At 38.5% G+C, this 23,119-nt stretch overlaps 1 protein-coding gene across 1 annotated transcript; it reads left to right on the top strand.

Moving 5' to 3' along the window:
• The first annotated feature begins 525 nt into the window (after positions 1–525).
• Positions 526–22,844, top strand: LOC145764800 (uncharacterized). The gene is made up of 12 exons (XM_082576476.1): positions 526–2,076; positions 2,543–2,610; positions 4,858–4,982; positions 12,552–12,703; positions 16,372–16,595; positions 17,206–17,299; positions 17,527–17,585; positions 17,923–18,084; positions 18,599–18,773; positions 19,120–19,286; positions 19,577–19,756; positions 20,290–22,844. Exons 1-12 carry the CDS (start codon positions 1,945–1,947, stop codon positions 22,145–22,147), a joined length of 3,396 nt encoding a protein of 1,131 aa, XP_082432602.1. The 5' UTR covers positions 526–1,944; the 3' UTR covers positions 22,148–22,844.
• The last annotated feature ends 275 nt before the right edge of the window (positions 22,845–23,119 follow it).

The raw sequence follows: 23,119 nt of genomic DNA on the forward strand, positions 1-23,119 counted from the left end.
TTTGCTAATCATTTTCAGATGAGAAAGCAGCAGCACTTGATGGTACTGGATCAATGCGATTTCCGTTGCGTCTCTGTTCATCATCTTTGCGCTTTCTATACTTTGCAGCAGCTTGCCGATGCATTGGGTCCTCTGTTGTCATCAGTATCTGTCATGCACCACCTTGGTCTATCAAAAACTGGCAATCTTCTGGTATTGTTATGCGGCATTCCCAGTTAGCATGTGCAATATCAAATAATGCACTTAAGCTCTGGGTGAAGTCAGCTTCTGAGGTCAGCTGGGAAGCTGAATTTCGCCTCCCTTTGTGCTTTGATTCTCTTATATGCTCTAAACGGATGCGTTTTAGTTTGGTAACAACGTGAGTCTTTGCAGTGGTAGCGATATTAGCTTTCACTCACAAGAACTGTACTGCAAGCAAGTGGCAGTGTAACCTTATTGATCTTCATCTCGTAGAACCACACCCCATACAGGCAGCTGACATAGCCCCTCAAGGGAGTCAACACTAGAGAGTGGGTGTCCATTTGTTGACTCTCTTGAGGGCCATGTCAGCTGCCTGTATGGGGTGTGGTTCTTCGCCGTCTACTACGAGATGAAGGTCAATAAGATTACACTGCCACTTGCATGCAGTACAGTTGCAGATGATGTAATATTAACTACTACCATCTATGCCACTTTTTGGTTTGCAGCACCTTCATCAATATCTGCCCCTACAAATGACCTAGCAATGTTACAGCTCACAGAGGATTAGAAAGAGGTTGACAATGCAATTTCTCAAGTGGCAAAAAAAAGTTGAGGTTGCGCTTGTGGTACATCAGTGAGGATCTTGCTGCACTGCCTTTATTCAGTGATAATAACACAGATGATGAAAAGAAGGCAATCGTTAATGCTCTTAAGAAAGACCCATTTCCCGAAGATGTTCGTCGTGTTGCCCCAAACAAAATTGTCAAGTTTTAACGTCTCTCTTTGGCACAGTTTGTAACATAGCGTTCACTTAACCTTTTCGAGTCACTGCTTCTGTTGACACATGGCGTGATCGTGATGATTATAAAGAAGCATGCAAAGTTTGGCGTCATCTCAAAGCCGTCAATGATTGTGCAGAGCGGGCAGTCAAATTAGCTACTGACTTCAATGAAGTCCATACAAAAAATGAACAACAGCGCCAGCTCCTCTATCAAGTGGTCAAGCACCACAGAAAGCTGCTTCCAACAAGTGCAATAAAGTCAACCAATGGCTTGACTCTTTACAAACATTTCTCTTGCAATTTCTGGGCAATGTGTTGTCACATGAAGTGTTGCGATCGTGACTGGTGAACGTACTTTTATGCGGTTTTAGCTAAAGTTTAGTGCATTTTATTTCATACCAAACGCTTGTTAATGTGATCTATTTTGTGTATTATTTCTGTTTTTCTGCATGTGGAAACACTTATTATATCATAAATTCAGAGTAAAACAATGGTTTACACAAAAATGCTGCAACTGCAATGTAAATAAGTCAAAAAATAATTACGTCACATATTCAAGGAATTTTGACGAATTATGCCAAAGAAAGCAAACTTTGAGGTCGGTGGGAGAGCACTTCCTCTTGTCGGATTCACTTCAAATTTTCACAGTGTCATTTTTTCATGAATCCTCCTCAAATGAGAGGGTGTGCAAACAAAAATAAAAAATTTCCATTTTTTTTGGCCACCCTATTGTGTATAAGTCGCACCCTCGTGTATAAGTCGCACCCCAACCTTTTTGGGCAAGATTTGGTGCAAAGTTTTGCGACTTATACACGGATAAAATAAATATGTACAGTAATAGTATTTATTGTTTAACTGTTATTTTGTGTACAAATGTTGTATAATATGGTTTACCAAAGTTATTCTTATGTTTATAATGTCTGTTAGATCGTGCATGCTTTGCTAGATAGGTTTCGGTAGGTTAGATACATATATGCTGCATAATGAGTCATCAGAATGTAAGTAGTGATTTCTATGAATTCTGCTTTCCTGACATAAGCAAACCTGCACTAAAAGATTACCAATCGGTTTTCAGTGAGTATGGATGTATGGAAGCTGTCACTTTAGAATATGATGTAAGTCTATATCTGTACTTTGAGCTTGTTTTTTCAATTGTTTTTAACTTCGGTATTACAATTTTATAATTTTTTATTGCACTGTAACTGCAGTTTTCTTTTATCCAATTCGTACCATACGGTATACAAGGACACTATTTGGTTATAATATAATTAAGTGGTTATTGGTTAGTTTGTGTTGTAAAGTTTTTGGTTTGATGTTATGGTAGCACTAATGGCATGGTGAGGTATTTTTCTTATTTGTCATATTCTTTGCTATCTCCTGCTGTGTTTGCATTGTTCATGTAGAGTTCAGTTTGTTGAATTGGTTGCAGTACAATTTTTCTATGTCTGTATAAGACCTTTTTCTTGCTTAAGTTGGCTTCTACAATTAACCGGTATGTAGGATATGTATTATGTAATTAATCGATTTCATTCCATTTCATACCTACTGCACTTAATATTTGTTTTTTTATTTATGAAACAGGAGATTAATCGAAAATTTGAGTTTACTGCAAAGAAACAAAAACCTGTGCTTTCCCAAGATGATACAAAGTTATGTCAATGGTAATGTTATATATCTGGGTTCAGATAGCTGTTTTTTGGTGCTGAAGGCTTATATTGCTCTTGTAATATGATCAGTTACAGAGATATCTATGACTGTTTGACTGGAAACTTTCCAGGTTGAAACCTTGTTATGCATCAGTAATCAGTATGTTCATTCCGGTACACGACAACTGGGCGAGACAAAGTGGGCGATACCCACTTGGGCGAGACCAGGTGGGCGACGGACCAAGTGGGCGACGGATCGAGTGGGCGACGGACCAAGTGGGCGACGAGCCAAGTAGGCGACGGCCAAAGTGGGCGACGGAAGCGAAAGTTTAGCCGTTCGGAAAAAAATACGACTTTTAATTTTTACTTTAAAATACAATGATTGATTTGTGGAAGGGAGGCAATGAGAGTTCTCACGCTGAGTTTCACGAAGCATTGGAAGCAACATTTTCATTATTTTTTGTAGTCTAGTAATAGCGCTTGCTGTTTGATGTTAATTTGCATTGTGACATCATCTTGACACATTATTTTGCAATTTGCGGCATCAGGGTTTATCGTGAAGCTTAAGAGAAACCCCTCAGAAAAGAGACAAACGAATGGCCAAAGAGTGGTTTAAGTCAGTTATGAACGTTCCCTAACCGTTATCAAAGCTTGTCAGTATAAAATATGACTTTTAATTTTTACTTTAAAGTACAATGGTTGATTTATATATTTTTTTGGACATTTTGACCGAATTGACTATATATTTTTCAGACATTTTGCTAAAAAATCGGTCAATGATCAAAAAAAAAAAAAACAGCGCACAATTAGTGTTCTTGACGAGCATAAACCGTATGTGCGCGAAAAATCCAATGTCTCATAGAGACTTGCTAATAAGTTATATACATTTACAATGTTGTATGTGAAAGTACCAATAAAACTTTAATGGACAGGATCCACCACAGACTATGTGGGACTTCTCAAGAGGCATAAGTCATAATTTTAACTTGGGCACTTAAAGTCAACTGACATTTTTAATTCGAATGCTCTAGTCTAGACGCTGCGTAGCCGCATCAGCAGTTTACAGAACACATTGTGACTGACAGTCATTACTAGGGCTATTTTGTTTATGACCTAAAAATTGAAAAATATGACTTTATTTTTAGAGCATCAAAGTTATGCTAATCTCCGTAGTTAATGATTCGTATGTAAGGTTTTACATGTATTTTAAACAATAACACACTCGAACAACTAACAAAAACTTTCGCTTGAAAATCACTACAAACGTTCCAATGTCTAATGCATGTACCTACCAAACCAGCTACTTAGTAGTTAAGATCTCAGCACTGGCTGACCTAGTGACCTACCGCAAGTGTTTATAATATTCAGAGACTGGATTGTGTGTTGCAAAATAATGTGTCAAGATGATGTCACAATGTAAATTAACATCAAACAGCAAGCGCTATTACTAGACTACAAAAAATAATGAAAATGTTGCTTCCAATGCTTCGTGAAACTCAGCGTGAGAACTCTCATTGCCTCCCTTCCACAAATCAATCATTGTATTTTAAAGTAAAAATTAAAAGTCGTATTTTATTTTTCGAACGGCTAAACTTTCGCTTCCGTCGCCCACTTTGGCCGTCGCCCACTTGGTCTGTCGCCCACTTGGCTCGACGCCCACTTGACTCGTCGCCCACTTGTCTCGTGGCCCACCTGGTCTCGCCCAAGTGGGTATCGCCCAGTTGTCGTGTACCGTGTTCATTCATGGGCTTAGCTTTAAAGCCTTGCCATTTTTTAGTTTTAAGTATTATTCTACAAAGAAGCTAAAAAAGTTAAACAGCAAATAGCAGGTTGAAAACTCACCTGAAAACTATGAAGACAGCTTGAAAAATTGCATCCAAAGTCAGCAAGCATTTAACTCATATAGACAAAATCTTGACTCTTTTGATTGTGCTAAACCATGCCAAATCCTTTTAACTTAATAACTTGCTTTGGTCACAAGTTCACAACCACGTTTTAACATTTGCGTTTTGCTGCTTCTACCTTTTTCTCGACCTTTGCTATGTTGACGTGTATTGTTTTTGCTGTGATGGTGAGAAATAAAAACAACTGAACTGAATGATTGATTGAATTTTTTTAGTTGTAGTTAATTACTGTAGCCTACACTGCTTAAGCTTTCTTTTATTGCAATGGTTAGATTAATCCATTGAATTATTTGGACTTTTTCTGTACTAGATCAGGTACTTTACATATATGTATACTCCATTTCAGGATATTTTTACCAAAACAGCCTGTTCTTCCTCTTGGCAAGCCATCTGTTGTTAGCAAACTATTGAAGCAGCCAACTGTCAAAGATATGTGGAGTGCAAGGCAAGGAAAAGGCAAACTAGGAGCAGGTAGAGTGGTACTTATTTTAAAGTAAATATTAGTCGGCCAGGTAGTAATAGTATTAGTCGGCCATGTGGTAGTAGTAATAGTACTACACACTGCTCAAAGTATATAAATTATAATACTAGTATCGAATTAAGATGTTATTCACCTTAACCTTTGGTCCTGATTTTTAAATGCAACAAAACTTTTTGTGTTTTTTTTTCTTAGTTTTCACCTAAACATGCCTTACCCCAAAATGACTTTTTGTCTTAAAAAGGTCATATTTTATGCGACTTTCACAGACCTTCTAATGTTTTGATTTGTTTAAAGTGTATCTATGAGCATGATTGACCAAGGTCTATTCAAGTATGAAGCCAAAAATCCTGTCAATTTTTTTATATATAATATGTATGATACACAACAAACGCACATTCATTCCATGGGAGTTTTTAATGATTGCCTCCACTTATTGATCTTGTTTGGGCATTTGTAATGCATCATGGCCTTCATAGGAGTAGATTGTTGACTGCTGTAAAAGTCAAAATCACATTATCGACCAAAGGTAACTCAAATGGTTAAAATTCATATTGTGTGAATTAAGCTGTCATAGTTTGAATAAACGTGAAAAATGTTGTTCTTCGAAATGCTTGGCTCTTCTGTCCTCTAAACACTTCTACTGACAAAAAGTAACCAACATGTAACAAGCGTATCAAGCAAAACTCTTTACATATATATGTGTAAAGTTGTGGTAAATTGCATGCGATAGTTTCACATTTCTACAATGTACTTGTCTTATATATCATTGAGGTAAAACCAAACCGGGTTATGTCCACTTTTAGGTTTTTTTGTTTTATTGCAGTTTCACGGTTTTTGAACATAGCTCTTTCCAGCACTCCAGGTTTCAGCCTTCTGTGTAATCAAATTCAAGGTAAAGCTATGGACAATTGGACATACTCCCAAATACCTCGCATACTTTGAAAGCAAAACTGGGCTATTTACAACTGTGGACATAGCCCTTTTCTAGCTTGATAGTATAAATAGGTCTATGTCCAATGCTACCATAAATTATGGACGTAACCCCCTTATTATGGAATCGTGCCAAGGATCTATGTTCAATTTTCCATTCAGGTCATGATGCAAATTCAAAAAAAAATGCAAAAGATTTAGTCCTTTCTAGAAAATTATAACCTATTTGAATCGCCAAACAACATTCGTGTGAAAATAACTTGTGCAGTGCACCTGAATTAATATACCGTATTTTACGGACCATAAGGCGCACCGGACTATAAGGCGCACTGTCAATAAATTGCTTTGATTAGTTTTTTGTTCATATATAAGGCGCACCGGACTATAAGGCGCACCAGACCATAAGGCGCACCGGACCATATATAATAGTACGGTATATCGGTACTGGTTTTGAGTGTAGGCAATAAAGCACTACCGCACTTGATCCATACATAAGGCGCATCGGACCATAAGGCGCACGATCAATTTATGAGGAAAAAAAAGAATTTAAAGTGCGCCTTATGGTCCGTAAAATACGGTACTGTAGTATGATAACTGGTGTATTATCATGCCTTCGTGTTATTGTTAATCCTTCCTTTTCTGGTCAGGTGGTTAATGACCAGTCTGGTTACCAGTCATTATACTGATATTCCTGCGCTCATGGTTTGCTTGTTGCTCTAGTCACACTTGTGGTGGAGTGACAGAAAACCTATTGCTACATTGAGATCTTAGCTAATACAAAGCAACATTTAATGTAACTTATCAAACAGTTTTTTCTTTGTCAATGGTGAAATGGTATTGAACTTGCATCCTCATAAGATCACTATACCACGCATTTACCGACAAGGTGCTAGCTAACAGAGATGAGCAAAAACCGGAGCTGGATTGGAGTCGGAGCATGGGATCAGAGCCGGAGTTTGTGTATTTTTGAAAAAATTGGTTCTCCTTGATGTCATCCAACCATCGTCTCAGTTTTCCCCCTTTTCCTTCCATCTTTCCCTGTTCAAATACTTTTTCCAAGCCTCGCTTTGATATTAAGCCAATTATAGAAGAAATCTTAGCTTGTTAGATTAATCTTATGATTAAAAACTAAAGATTAAAAATTAATTTTATGCTGATTTTTGTAACTTTTATATTTGCAGATAAGTAGTTTAAGATTAAGTGTATGAAAATATTATATTGGCATAAACAGTATTGTTAATTGCGTGATGCGTCGAATTAAAGTCACTTCAAGAGTTTCAACTGAGGCATGGCAGTTTGACAGAAACAATGTTGAGGACACTGAAAGGTGGTCATATTCCATTTTTGGAGAAGCTTGGAGAGATGCAAGAGTTTATGGAATAGTGAAAGGAAAGTCTGGGGAAAATGGATTGTGCAGTGGGACATTGATCATACTGAGACAAGCATAACAACAGATAAGTTGTTGCTAGATGACTCTTGTCACAACGATATGTCCAGTAACAGAGAAGATCCAGAAGAGTCTGATGTGAGTGTGTCGGATATGGATGTGAGTGTGTCGGATATGGATGTGAGTGATTTAGATGATCCCACCTATGCACCAGTAGTTCCAAAGAGTGTAGTTGAACCATTGCTAGCAGACAAAGAAATTGACAATAATCTTACCAAAGAAGTAGTTACTACAGGAAAACCAGACTCTGAAGATAAAGTTGAATTAACAGATGGAGAAGAAGTGTATTTGTGTTTGGCTAATAATAAAAAAAATTTTAAAGCAACTTATTCCCGAACTGAGACTGGTCAGACTGTGCATGGTAAAGAAATTGGCCAAGATGAAGCGAGATTTTTTATCGTCAAAATTATGAAAGACTGCTTAGACTGGACACTATTTGATACAGATATCCATAGTCATGGATCTGCTATTCTGTGTAACATAAAACAGATCTTGACATTGAGCACTGCCAACTTCAGTAAATCAGGGACTGAAGCAAGACAACCCCAGTTGCTGCAGCAAAGAAAACGAAAGCAAAATCCAAGTAAATGGAAAAAATTTGTGAAGAAAGCGCAATTGCAGAGTGGTAAACGAAGATTTGGAAGCACTGTAGAAGATTGTGAAAAAGCACCACTTGGGAATATAAAGCCATGTTGCACTCATTGCAGGTTCAAGTGTGGTGAAAAGTTTTCAGAAGAGGCTAGGAAACTAGTTAATACACATTTTTGGCAACTTGGACACACAGATCTTCAGAGACTGTTTATTACTAAATGTGTTCAAATAAAAAGAAAAAACAGATCAAGGAGGAGAGAAACATGTAGAACTGGAAAGCGAAGAGAAAGAGTGAATAGTAGGAGGTACAGTGGTACACGATTATTCATCCTGAGAGCAAAGATTCAATAGTTGTGTGTCAGCCGTTCTTTCTTAATACCGTACTTTAAACATCGGTAAGAAAAGGATGGACACAGCTTTATCAAAGTTGACAGAAAGTGGCACAGTGTTGCCAGATGATCGAGGAAAAGAAGGAAGCCACAATGCAGTAGAAGAGGAGAGGGAAGCACCAATGATCGCACATATTCACAGTTTTTAACTGTCGAATCACATTATGTAAGAAGAGATAGTAAATGGAAGTACCTACCAGAAGAGCTCACAGTTGCAGATATGCACAGGATGTACAAAGCATGGTGTATTGAGAAAGGTTATGACAGGCAAGAGACATATGAATTTTACAAGAGAACATTTAATACCCGTTTTAACTTGAAGCTGCATAAACCAAAAAATGATAAATGTGATATGTGTTCAGCTTTCAGTAACACTCCAGAAGCTACCAGGACTGAAGAACAGATTGCAAACTATGAACAGCATGTAAAAGAAAAAGAAAGATCAAGAGAAGTTAAACATCTTTTAAAAGAAGTCGCGGAAAAATCTGAAAAGACAGTTGTAGCTGCATTTGATTTTGAAAAGACTCTCCTGTGCCCTTATGGCCCAACCTCTTCATTTTATTACTCAATGAGGCTTAGAAATTACAATTTCACAGTGACGAACATAAATTCTATGGAAACAATGTGTTTTCTCTGGAATGAGACTCTCAAGCTAAAAAAGGTTCCTACAAAGTTGCAACGGCTGTGTTCAATTACTTGGAACGATTGGACAAACAAGGCAAGGAAGTGGTACATCTCTTCTGTGACCGATGTTCAGGACAGAATAACAACAGGACTGTTGTGTTAATGTTGTCCTATGCCACTGCTGTTTTGAATATGAATATCAAAGAAATTACTCTGAATTTCCTTGTCACAGGTCACTCTCAGAATGAAAATGACAATACACATTCTGTGATAGAAACGGCAACAAGAAAGAAATCCATTTTCACAACTGACCAATGGCAGACTGCCATTGCAATGTCATTTAAAAAGCATTCTCCTATAGTGGAGTTATGGGACTATACCAATGTGCACAACTTTAAGTCAGAAACAGTTTTTCCACATTTTTCTCCCATTTGGAGAAACACAGTGACAAGCCTCGAAATTCACGGCGGACATGTCCGCCGTCACAGCATGTGATGTCCGCGGGAAGTACCCTCTAGGTCGGTCATATTTGTCTGCTGAAAAATAACACAGGAACTAGCGATACAAATTGTCATTGCACAGCACGAACATTCGAACAATTGTTGCAAGAATATAATTTCCAGTGCATCTAAAAAATGTGAATACTCTATCACTTAGCTTCCATTCAAGCAGGAAAACTTTCGATTTTTCCGTTGCTTCAACGATTGATGACATTGAATTAACGTAACAAAGGTGAATTCTTTGCCAAGAATCAATGGGAGTAGCCTACTGGTAGCCTACTTCTACACTAATCACGCGTAACGTAGTTCAAGTTTTACGTCACAGAGTCTGGCTTTGATCTCCGAGTAATATTGATAAGCAAAGGTTGGTTACAAACTTTGTTAAGTTTTGGTATTACAGTAAGAAAGAAAAGGCCCAGGGAAAATTCACTTTTGCTCACATGACACGCAAAAATAAACTTAAAGAAAAAAAACTTAGTGAAACTTTGGACAGCAGAAAATAGTAGCGTTAGTGTAGAAGTTTTCCGATTCGTGCCAAGAGCATTGTGACGCAAGAAGCCACATGACCTCGTTTGGTGGAAGTTAATCAGTTATGCGGCATATTAAGCTGCTACACGGCGCTTTGACTCTTCAAGCGCACGTCGTTGGTTTGATGAAAGCCTTTCGGAGTCACTTCGCTGAAAATTTAAAAAGCCTTCTCAGCCGTAGCTATAGTTCTCAAATGGTGAAGAATTATCAAAATAAAGTGATTAAGCATGACGATTGGCGCTAAAACTGGTGTGTCCGCCGTGAGACTTAATTTGTCTGCCGAGATAGCTGATCAGACTGGACACGTTTGTCCGCCGTCAACAAAAACGAATTTCGAGGCCTGCTGTGAAGATAGATGAAGGAAAAGAGGCTGGAAAAAAATTGTATTGGTCAAAGCTTATGCAATTGAAATTTCAAAAACAAAATCCTGAAATGTTGTCATTCAAATACAGTTATTCAAATGAAGAGTTTCAAAAAGTTAGAATTTGTAATTTGAGGCAATCAACCAGAAAATCATCGGAACAAAACTTATGCTTGCCACAATTGTACGAAGAGGAGCCAGGTATCTGCAAAGACAAATACAAAGACCTTGAAAAGCTTTGTAATAAAAACCTTATTCCACCTCATTTCTACAAATTTCTTGAAAAGCTTTGTAATAAAAACCTTATTCCACCTCATTTCTACAAATTGCTGACTGTAAAAAGAGCTGGAAGTACCGAATGAACTAAGGGCATCATAGTGAATCTCAGTAAACAGTTACTGTAGCTGTCGATAACATTGAGCCAACTACACAGCGAGTCCACAAGGTCATTGTGCACCATGAAATCTTTGCTTTCTTTGCACATGAGCTAGCAAAGCATGATAATATCTATTTTGTTGTTTTTACCGCCGACTGTTATACAACAGAAGTTGTATCCTGATGCACAACATAATTTAACTGCCAGTGTATCCTTTATGATCGCACAAATAATTATTTTACACTGCTTAGTGCTTAGTACACTTCGACTGTGGATTTAATTGATTGAATCTTTATCCTCGGACTGGGAAAGCTTCTTGCAGAGCTTAATCCAGGCAGTTTCGCATATAACAATAATAGAATGTCGATGTGGGTGTGAGAACAAGATATCGATGCCAGTCACTTTGTGGCTAGCGATGTGACATTAGGGACAATTTTTCAATGGTAACTACATGATTTTTGCTGTACATAAATTTTCTGCTAACTTCTTGTGTACTGTGTACGCATTTTATGTCAATGTTTATTGTTTAAAGATTTCATTTGAACCTGGAGTTTTGTAAAGAAATTAATCACAGAAATGATGATTTTGTTAAGAGAAGTCATGTGTTAACATTTCGTTGTTCATTCTTTTTTCAGACCCCAAACACTAAACAGGTTTTACTGCTGTATAACATTGACAAATGCTTTGCTCTTGATTATTGGAACTATTTAAGTTTTAACTGAATTTAATGCTTTTGAATACAAGTCAAGATCTGATAAAGACTATAATAAGATAAGATCTGCCACTAATCCAAACACTGTAAAAGTAATATCACTATATCGTTTATCCAATGCAAAACAAAGCAAAATTGTTGTAAGTATAATAAGTGCAATCTGCCGAGCATTACACTTACAAAGTGATACGCTACCATGCAATATATAATTTCTGTTTGAAGGCACCACCTCTTCACCACATACACAAATTGTTGAAATAGGCTGGAAAACTCCATTTGCAGATGACTACATGATTACAAACAATGCCACGCTCTTTCAAAAGCACCACATCAAATCCAATCCTGGCATTGTAACGGGCTATGTCCAGTTTGTGTTTTACAACCGGTTGTTACTTTGAGAACCTCACTGGGCTATGTCCAAAAAAGGGGTGTAAAAAAAAATGGTGGGTGGCACACAATTTTGAAAAACATCTACTTGTGTGCAAACCAAGGAGAGCATGGTATGGTTGAAAGTATGTGGCACTGGTGTTTGATCCATTTGAGATATCAAAAATATTCAAAAAAATAAATGTTTTTTTGCGTTTATCTCAGTTTGATGATTTTGGACATAACACCATTTGGTTTTACCTCAACGAGTCAACGATATATGTAGTAACAATGATATGTTTTAACCATCACAAGATTCCTTAGTCACCTTGTACTGTCATGTTAATATTTATTACATCAAAGAGGTGTTCACTTAAAAGATCAAGTTGCTTGAAATAAAAACGATATATTGGAAAGTTGTAGCCAACTAGTGAATGCTCTTGGTTAGGTCAACAATACTTTCAGTGGTAACCATAAAAGTTCATTGTGAAGAAAGGGGCGTTCTTCCCGGCTATCAGCACAAGGCTGAGCAATGAGCATTCAATTCACTAGTACAGCAAGCAGTTGCGATTCGCTAACCATAATGGTGTAGCTTCCACGCTAGCCATTCAGACCATCCAATCAACTCTAATGTTTCTCGGCAGCCGATTGTAGCAAGAATTAACAGCGATAGACACCGTGTTTCGCCCATGAGGCATGAACATAAAAGTCCATGCTTTATTTTTCCCTTTCCAGACATAGCAAACGTCGGGGAGCAGATAGAGAATTTAATTGTCGACCATTGTGACATCACTCAAGGAACGTTTTTGGATTTGCTCTCACATTACTTTCCTTTCAACGTTTGCGACCAAATTGATGGCAAGCAGTTCAGCATGGAACCCGATGAGGTGAGGAAACTTCTCATTTGTTGTCCAAATTATGTGTTCTCTTTTGTTTTACATGATGGTGTCGCTAAGAATGTCACCATTGAAGTTACTTCAACTCATTTTCGCTTCAAGTGTGGCTAAATACATATCTTCCATGGCCACTTTCCTTTATTAAACCGCATCTTGAGATTTTGGTTGGAAAAACTTGTCATATGTAAGTTGCAACGTTTATAAAGTTAATTTAGCATAAAACAACATGAACGTTTGATTGCTGTGAAGATGCATGTGAAATAAATGTTTTATAAATTTGACGGCTTGCATTGTAAGATATTTCGAATGCATTATTGTTTGACAAAATTAAATTAAGGGTACCGGTATTAGAAACTAGTAATGGTGACTAGGAATTCTCTTGTCCATCCAAAGCATGTGCAAAAAGTAGGCTACCCCATTTAACAACACTATGCAATATGCATTTGATTTTTGATGCATAAAATACACGTTTGGTTCTGCAATTTTATATGTAGAGTGTAATGTGAATATCAGACAACACCATCTTGGATATCGCTCTGTTTCTTAGCGACAACTAATCGCTTGTGAGTAGGTTTGAACGGATAGTTGTAAAAGCTTGATATCCGGATAACGGATATATACGGATATTTGACAATTTTATTATCCGGTTAACCGGATATTGGAAGGAACACTGAAAGCTACCCTGTCGCAGCATATCTAGTCTTTTAACCACTAAAATACACATGTTATCTTACAAGCAACTCAGTTACAAGTTAATGGTTCAACTCTGTTTCATTTTTGCACAATAAAACGAAAACTATCGAATGCTTATGTTTTCTGTAATGCATTTCGAAAAGCACAACGCATCAATAGTTGAATCGTTTAGACGAGACCGGAGTTTTGTAGCAAAAAGCCCGCATGCACTGAATGCTCTTTCTGCTTCTACAGAAGTGGGCTGAATGGTAAGCAACGCTTCATAAAGAGTTTGAAGATTGGCCGGCCGTTTCGCTGTTGCTTCATAGACTTTACATTCTTTTCGGATTGTCCTTCTGCTAAGTTTTATGGTATTGGATTTGGAAGGTGGAGTTGCAGTAGCAGCAACAGATGCTGACATGATGGCTTGCTCTAGTTCAGCGTTTCTTAACCGGGGGTGCTAGCACCCCTTGGGGGTGCTGGAATAGACTGTAGGGGGTGCTAAATGCATGCAGTATAATATCAAAAAATGCCATTTTAATTTTCTGCATTTTTTTGTTATTCTGCCAGTATCAGCAGTTGTCATATCAATGATTGCTGTTTCGAAGTAGCCTACATGATTTGCTGTCATTGTAAGGAGGGAGGAAGGAAGTTTTCTTAGAAAGGCACTAGATCTAAAGGTGGATGGGAAGAGGAAACGCGGTCGTCCAAGAAGAACGTGGAAACAACAAGTGAAGGATGAATTTAAAAAAGTCGGACTGAAGGAGGAAGATGCAAGGGACAGGGTGAAATGGAGAAAAGGGATTAAAACAATTGCTGCGCGGAAACAATCGGCCACCCCCACTAGTGGGGAACAAACCGACGATGGATTATGATGATGTAGTCATCTCCCAGTCAAATACTCAAATTGATCCTGAGTAGATTGTGCGAACTTATAATATCTGGTGGGTGTTTTGTTGTAATATTGTTGCTCACCTCTCGCTTCTAGAAACCACCATGGCAAAGTATCCAGAGTGGATACAGCAGCCTTCTTGGCAGACATGAGTGATCATAGGCTAATAGACTAAAGGAGAAGCTATGATTGACATGCAGGTGAATCAGAGTTGTGGGACAAACTTTCGTCCTTCCGCTTGCTGATTTCTGGTGTGACCAGTTGACAGCACATCCTGCATTGGCACGAGCAGCAATGGAATTGGTCGTCCCATTTCCGACTAACTACCTGTGTGAAAAGGCGTTCTCCACCATGCTCCAAATCAAAACAATGGGCCGGAGCCGCCTTCAACATGGGTTGCTCCACGATATGAGAGTGGCTTTGACAAACACGAAGCCTCGAATAGAGAAATTGGTCACACATAGCCTAACAACATAAATCATATTGATACATGTGTAACTAGATACCCAGCTGGGTAACTTAAATATGCTTAAGTTTGTCCATGTTCTTTTACTATTCTCGGGTTTTCCTATTTCTTTTATCACCAATGACGACAGTAGTTTTGAAGGATAAACAAAATGATCAATTTGTACTTCGCTTTCCTTTCAATAGTGCAGGCCAAAGTTTAATGGCGGCGTCGAAATTTTGACATGTTATTTGATCACTGGCGGTATATTTTGTATATTTTGTCGCCTAACAAACGGTGCTGTTGTTTTAAGAGAGTTGATTCACTTACATATGGTAATAATTGAATTTCTGTTGGTGAATGAAAGCCAGATACCAAATCCTGAATCAACTTCGTTAAAACAACTGCTCAGTTTGTTAAACAACAAGAGACTTCATTACAAAATATATCTCCAGCGATCTGAAGGCATGTTAAAATTTCGGCCTGTACGAAACTTTTGGTCGGTATTGGTACTGTAGTAGTCTTATGTCAATGATAGTTAGGGGGTGCTAGACTGGTCAGGCATGTTTACAGGGGTGCTAAAGTCAGAAAAGGTTAAGAAACGCTGCTCTAGTTGTTCCTTCAAAGATATGATATAGGCCCTCTTTCTACCCTTGCAGAAGTAGTTGATACCAAGTTGCTTTCATCTTCTACTCTAGGTTCAGGATCTCTTGCAACCTCTCCAAGTAACCTTTGCAATAGGGTTGCTGCGAGAGCGTATACCTTGCTTCTTTTTCCGAATTCACCAAACGTGTCTGTCAAGTTTATCATCCATCAGAAATCTGGGATCATGCAGGGTTTCAAAATTGCAAAAGAGGCGTAAAACACTCAACACACAGTAATACTTTTACTTTTTTATTACACGGTTAACCGACATAAAATTATCCGGATATCAGATAGGTAAAAATGCCTTGGTTAATCGGTTAACCGATATCCGGATATTTCAACCCTACTTGTGAGTAGTTCCGGGAAATAGTGCATATAAAACAAGCTTTTAGGTTTGTATGAACGAATTTGAGTTGTTGTGCAGAACCAAATTGCTTTCTCAAAATCATAGTTGGAATGAAAACGAGACAAGGGATATTTTCTGTTTTTGAATTTGATTTTACCAAGTTAGCTATTAGAACAGGGGTCGGAAACATTTTGATGGCTCTTTTGACAACGGCATCTGGTTCACAAAAAATCTAATCTTTTAAAGTGAAAACCGCAAAAGTTTTATCTTAACTTTTCATTACAATTTAGAGCTGAAAATACGCCCAGAATGCACCAAACTAAATGTAATTTTTTATTTTTTGTGGGGAAGACCCCCAGAACCCTCGCTATTTTTCTTATCTTGCGAAGACGCGTTCCCACTTTCACAACTCACCAGTGTTACCACATGTTAGTTGTACTAATTGTTAAAGCAGTGTAACCTATGGATCTCAAGGAAGTGTATTTCCTAAAATGTAGCTTTAATGGCTCTTTTGCCTAAAAAGGTTCCTGACCACTGTATTAGAACAAGTGGTCACCACTGGAAAATAAGATTTTCATTCCAGTGCTGCTTGAAGTATATAATAATAACTAAAATGTAAAGTTCCTTTTCAACATTTATCAGTGCAAACCTGTGAACAGGAAGCCACCATTGAATGCGACATAATTCCAAAAGATTTCATTCCCAAGAACGGGTACAGTGAAAAGCATCAGTTTCCACCAGGTCTGGATCCTTTCATGTTCGATGTTCCGCATCCTTTGCTGAGCGAGCTCCTCCTGGAAGAAACCACCATGGAGACTGAACGTATCTTTTATGATTCCAGCTACTCGGGAGGAGCTTTGTGCTACAAGCATCTTAACTCAAGGTGACGCGAAAAAGATTTGACAAACATGGCACGAACAACTCTTTGATGTATCATGAATTAACGAAATGACTGAAATTTAAATTTATTTGCTAAAGTTTATTGTTTCTTTCTTAATTATGTTTTTTCTGACCTTGATTTTGTTGCTTACTCTAGGTCTTACAACACTGCCTGCCCCTTTTATATACACAGCATGTCAAACTAAACTATATAATATGCTTTGATTCTTATTATTTATTTTCACTTAACATAATTTATCACGATATCTAATTTTCCATAGCAGTTTGAGCATCTCATATTTCTGTTCGTTTAACAATAAAGAATGAAGTTGGTCTCATTCTGAGTTACCGATCGTCAGAAATAAAATGATAAAGTTTTAGTTATACTGATCTACGATACTAACAAGAGTAGAGTGATACGTATAGGATGGCCGGTGTTTCAGTAACTACACCCACCCAATTTGTTACACCCTGGCTGGAGGGTGAGCTGTGTATCAACCTCCAATGTAGTAGGGTGTCGAGCCAGGACAGTATAGTTGACAGCCAAGCATCGTATTAAATCGGCCAGTCTAAAAATGACTTTCGTATGGTTTTAATCATGTTTTGTGGTCTAGGAAAACCTATGACTACGGGATTTTGGTACGAGCTGCTGGATCGGCTATGGATGAATTAAGTCTTCAGCTGCTGTGTACGGATACTTGTAAAACGGTGAGTGCTTTGATTTATCTACTTTCAAGCAGTGTCTAGAATTTTAAAACGTAATCGCATGAAAAATCACTGAATGAGAACAAGATAAACATATACAGTTGCTGATGATGCAATTACAAATATCACATTTACTTGGCAGCCTTGTTCAAGCATAAGTTATACGGTGATGAATTTTTTAACTGATTCTGTAATCGTACCTCTTTTAACTGCATCCGCTGCACTTTTAGTATGATGATGCGAATGAGGGAGAGTTTCTTCCGAAGCTGCATCTCGGCTCTGATTACAGGTAGGAATTGGTGACTAGTTTGCTGTGCACTTGTAGTTGTACGAGGTTTACTCTTAGGCCACAGAAGCGTCTCGAGTTCCACATCTAAGTTCTTGTGAAAGTTTATGTTGCTGAAATTGTCGCTTAGTTGTTTTTATTGCAACAGTTTGGTGCAGACTAAAAACAGTTACAAAGTGCGGGTTTCTTTAGCCTACCTTGCGTAGGAATATTGTCGCCTACCCTATCATCTAAAACCAAACAAACTACAAATCTATATTTGTCCAATGGCAGAACAACTTGCCTAAGTCACGACTGATACTTCACTATATCAAACAAGTTTAGAAATAAAACTTTGCAGGTTCGATTTGAATGGCCGCATTCTCCAGATTGATGTGCAGCCTTCCAGAGAAGAAAGCAGCCGCCTTTTCGTCGGTACAAGGTCACAGAATCACGTTTTATTAACGTCTGTAGATGGAACGAAAACTGTCTTGGACATAGATGATAATAACAACTACACAGGGTGAGCGTAATATGTGATCGGCTTCCTTATCTGCCCTGAATTGTTGATGGCTGAAGGTCGTTTGTCTTTATTTATCACATTATGATTTTCTTTTTTCCTTGAAGTTAATTTGTAGTTTTTCCTATTTAAGTTCAGCACTCCAGTGATTATTGATCGTGCGAGTGTGGTGGGGATTCTATAGGTTGTAACTTCAATATAGCACCTATAAAGAGGGCCTAACTAACGGGGGACAGGCAAGTAAATCACCTCCCCTAGAAACGTAAATTTTAGTTTCTATTAGTATACGTTGCTTAGAAACGTTATACGATTTACAATTTTGGCTTGGTAGGCCTCTTTCCGCTATGTTTTCTCATTTGCTTAAACCTTATGTATTATTACTGTTAATAAGATAACATAATTATTTCTTCAAGTAGATTAAGCGTTTGAGATGCGGAGGTATATTACTTGTTCTGAACTCTATGACGTTTCTAGGTATAATAAAGTTAAGTTTAACAAACACCTGTTGCTACTCCAGGCTAACGTACTCGTCTAAAAGTTGCGCTAAGCACCTTGGCGTTCTGCAAAGCCCTCACGTGGTAACCAGCATGTGCACTAGCCCCTACATGGACGGGGAATGCATGCTAGCTACTGATGATGGGAGCTTGTATCTATGGAGAGCGGCTCTAAAATCAAAGGCGAAAATTTCAAAGGTTTGTCTGAACCAATGAACATAAAGTTGGATGTTAAATTGTTGTTTTAACCGATAGACGGGTTAACATTTTCTATCCATGTGTCTTCTTCATCAAAAGATCGATGACTGTGACCTCCTTTATGAACTCCATTCGCTATGTTCTATCTTTCGTTTTGGTAATATTTCTGGCATGTTTTCCAGTCCTGTAATTCGCTTGATGTTGTCAAAGTATTTAATTCATTGCATGACACCACACAATGGCCCCGAACACTGGTTTTGCTGATATAAAATGATAATGTAAAAAAAAAATACACAAAGTGCAGTTTGCGTTTTTAGATTTCATTACAACATTATTTTTCACGCAGAAACACAAACACAATCGTGGCCTTGAAGTTATAATAAACGAAGACTTGAGTACCACCAGCGACAAGTGGAGGCAGGTGGAGTACGGCGCCCACCCTCGTCAAATACTCGTCGCTGACCGCGCCAAAGTTAACCTGGTCGATCTTCGCCAACACAACCACTCCACAAGGTGATTGTTCCTTGGGTTGGAATCATCAACAATTTCAGGATCACTTCCAGCTACATTGTATAAGAATTACATGTCGTGTGGTCTGCTTGTAGTGTGAACGTTTCTGGAGTATTGTCGTGGAATGAAATGTTTCACATTCCGTTCCCTTTATGTTTCTTGTGGAAAATTTCCATGTTTTATTTTTAAATTCCCTACACCATTTCCAACCTATGACATAACACGTCAGAAATGATTTTTGATAAGAATCCGACATAGAGTAACAGTTTACCTCATTCACCTTTTTCCGTCAGGAGTCTCTGTGTATCAAAGTCTCCAGGGGATCAGGATGAGATGATCAGTGCGATGTTGAGTGGCGCCAACTTCTCGCATCCCCACGAGTTCCAGTGCATTGTTGCCACAGCATCTGAGCTGATGCTGATGGATACGAGACATTGTAACATGCCCTTGCTGCGTTGGTCCTTGAATATGAGGTTTGTTATACCCTTTGGTCAATTCCTGACTCTAGCTCCAGACATGAATATTACAACTCAAAGAAAACTCATAACAAAATGGTAGAATCGATGGAAAAAATACGCACGAGTTTCTAGGGCTAGTATAATTATGACGGAAAATAAATGTAATTTATAAATAGAGCTGTGTAGAATGCATATTACATAACTTAAGAATTGATGACATTAATTAACAATTGGATGTTCACGAGGAACAAACTTGAAAGTAGTAGGCCTAAGAACTAAATAATATTGTGTGGCAAGTGTTTCAACCGCCCAGTTTATCGCTCATCTCAACATACATGCGTGGGTAAACTGGAAGTGTAACTCTTCACAGTCTGCTTTTTATTTCCTTTAATTGTCAATAAAATAATCTCATTTCTCGTTTGTTGGATGTGGACCTACCTTTTAAGATTTACGTTTCTAACATTAGATACATTAATTGGCTTTTAAATTATGATCAATTCTGAATTAATTTAAGTGTTATATTTTTCAACGCAATTTGTTATCATCAGGTATCCCTGTCAACATTTGTCATGCATCAGTGCCTCTCATGGCTCCTCTTTGTCATCCATGATCTTTGCCTCCAACCAGACTGGCCAGGAGAGTCATATGTACCAGTACAACTCCCGTACCAAGCCAGCCAATCCCGTTTTTGAAACCAGCTGCTTCCAACGGAAGATGCACCCGCCCGTGTCGCTCGCCGCCCCTTACTCTGTCGGGACCTTTAAAGATGTCAGGCGCTCCATGATGGCGTTCCCACTGCGTTGCCATGGCTACATCAGCGAAAGACTGAGTTATCCCATAATTGGGTTAACGGGATACGAGTATAAAAACCCGGATAATGAGGTTAATGTCATCGCACTGCAGCTCTCGGGGTGTGGTGATGTGCTTTATCAGTCGTTTGGGCTTCGGGACCCAAAGTTGGCTTGGGATAGAGACAACGTAATATCGGGATCAATCTCCAGACATTCAAATGTTTCAAAAATGACGAAAAAAAAAGAACTTTCAGCTGAAGAATTATATCGGAAATGGGCTAAGAAAGCAACAAAAGGTTACTTGAAAGCTGTACGCAAAGAAAACCCGTTTAACTTGCGCTGTACACGAACTGCATCAAACAATTACAAATTTTCAATGAAGAAAATGATTCCAGACTTGCTGGAAAGCTTCAAGACAAAGCGGGGGAGGGATTGTGTGATGTGCAGCGGTTTGGGCGGTGACAACAAACTTAGAAATGCTGAGGAAAGTGACATGAATACAAGTTATAGAGATCCTATGTCTTCAATTTTATCTACCTGCAATGACTTTTCTTTACCAAATGCCCAAGTGACTCTTGCTGATGAGGATACTGGAGCAAGAGTTTGTGAAGCTTGTAAATTGCCTACCAGGAACACACGAGCAATGTTGTCTAATTTTAGAGCAGAAATTTTTCATCCGGCAAACAAGACATGGTCGAACGATGACGAAATTTTAGAAAATGACATGACGAATAGTGATTTGTCGTACCACAGGACCCCCGTTAAAAAGATAAAGATGGTGGATCCAGTTGTATCCAAAACGGGTCTTGGCAGAGTTCTCACTTACACATGGGACCAACCATACGAGGAATTGTGGGAGGAATTCAGAGAAGAGGCTCTCGCAGAGAAAAAAGAGAAGGAGGAAAAAGAACGGAAAAATATGTTTGATTTAACTCCGAAGAATGATGCTCCTCCCGCATCCCTCCACATTCGCATCCCAAAAGATAGGATAGAGCTATATGATATTTCGAGCACCACAGAGTCGGAGGATGCAGATCGTCCTTCAGGCAATCACCTCAAAGATAGGTTTTCGTTTGCTGCGAGAAGAAAAAGCATTGAAACAATAGTAGGTAAATCGTCTTATAAATCTGTCAACCTTAGCATTCCACTTGCAAGCCGCCGGAGTGATGTCGAAATGGATAATGCTTCCAATGAGAGTTTGCAAGATAGACCTTGTATCATGGACTTGGCACTTTCATCTCAGGACACACCAGACCAGCCTAGCAAAAGATTAAAGCGAAACGCTAATTGTCACACACCGAGCAAAAGTACACTACCATCAAATGACAGCTTTGGATTTTCGAGCTTTATATCTTCTCCAAGACTATCAGGAAACCAACCAATAGATAGAAGTAAATATGGTTTAATTTCGGAAACAGAACAGAAAGCCACAGAAGCAAAACCGTCACCCCACGGATTGTTAACGCCCAGCAAAGACAAATTTAAAACAGTCCTCACTGAACCCCAGTCCCCCTTAACCACATCCTCTCGCTGCCAGCCCCATGGTCCACTGTCGCGACCTGATAGGTCTGCGCAGAAAAAGCCTCCCAGAAAGAGAATGACTGGATTCTTTTAACCTCCTGCTCTCCGCAGCATTTGCTTCACTGTGCTTAGCAAGGATTGCTCAAGATGCACTGAAATCCATTCTGTGCTGCAGTCGGTTGTTTTACTGTTTGTTGCAATGCATGCATTTCTTTGTATTTTCTTTTGTAGTCTTTTTCTTGAATGAATAGTTTGCAAAACTAACCGATTCACTTGAAAAATACATCAATTTGTAAGAAGTCGCTGGTACCTCAGTAGTGATGTCACCCCAGGGTTTCCATTTTCTTTAAACCAAATAGCCTTATATCGGCTTAAAAGGGGAAAATTACTCTGAACAGTTGATATTAATACAATCCGATGTTCATTGTATATAAGCCTGATCGGATGCCTGTTGCATAAGATGAGAGAACTTCACTCACTTTTGTATGCACTTGTGCGGTATTTCCTTGCAATGTCCACATATTTATTTTGTAGTAGGATCGAAATAATGAAATGCAACCTGAACAACGTTACTGAAGTCACCAACGATTTCTAAGGTGACAAGATGTTGTCATGTGAAGTTAATAATAATTCTTTGCATTTGACGTTACTGTGATCATTGATCATACGCGCTTCACTGTGGTAATATGCTACTCCTGTTTACTTATTTCTTACCGGTGTTATCTCATTCATCGCATTTTTCCGCTATTAGTTGTGTTGTAATAGAATAAAATTTTGGGTTACTTAAAACCTAACGAGATACTGTATCACTATTTCAATCTCGCAAGGCTTCAAGTAAGAAACAATTCAGCTGGAGAATGGAACCCTGCACTTTTGGATCGTAAATTCACCTGCGACGTATCGTGGTTCAGCAGGGGATGTCGATTGTCGAACTTATACAACCAGAGGCGAAGACTTTTGTCTCAACTTCTCTAGCTTTGAAAGTAAACTTTAAACCCAACTGCTTCACAAATCTGTCCGGCTGCGTTTCCGAATGGGAGAACGTCTGCGCGACGCACAAAAGGAC

Source organism: Aplidium turbinatum, chromosome 2 (genome assembly GCF_918807975.1).
Source record: "Aplidium turbinatum chromosome 2, kaAplTurb1.1, whole genome shotgun sequence".
Taxonomy (NCBI): domain Eukaryota; kingdom Metazoa; phylum Chordata; class Ascidiacea; order Aplousobranchia; family Polyclinidae; genus Aplidium; species Aplidium turbinatum.

Excerpts from the sequence above, each read along its gene's own strand:
- LOC145764800 (XM_082576476.1), top strand. The coding sequence starts at position 1,945 with ATGAGTCATCAGAATGTAAGTAGTGATTTCTATGAATTCTGCTTTCCT. Across the intron at positions 2,611-4,857 it reads CTTTCCCAAGATGATACAAA|GATATTTTTACCAAAACAGC; the intron begins GTTATGTCAATG and ends ACTCCATTTCAG. Across the intron at positions 12,704-16,371 it reads TCAGCATGGAACCCGATGAG|GAAGCCACCATTGAATGCGA; the intron begins GTGAGGAAACTT and ends ACCTGTGAACAG.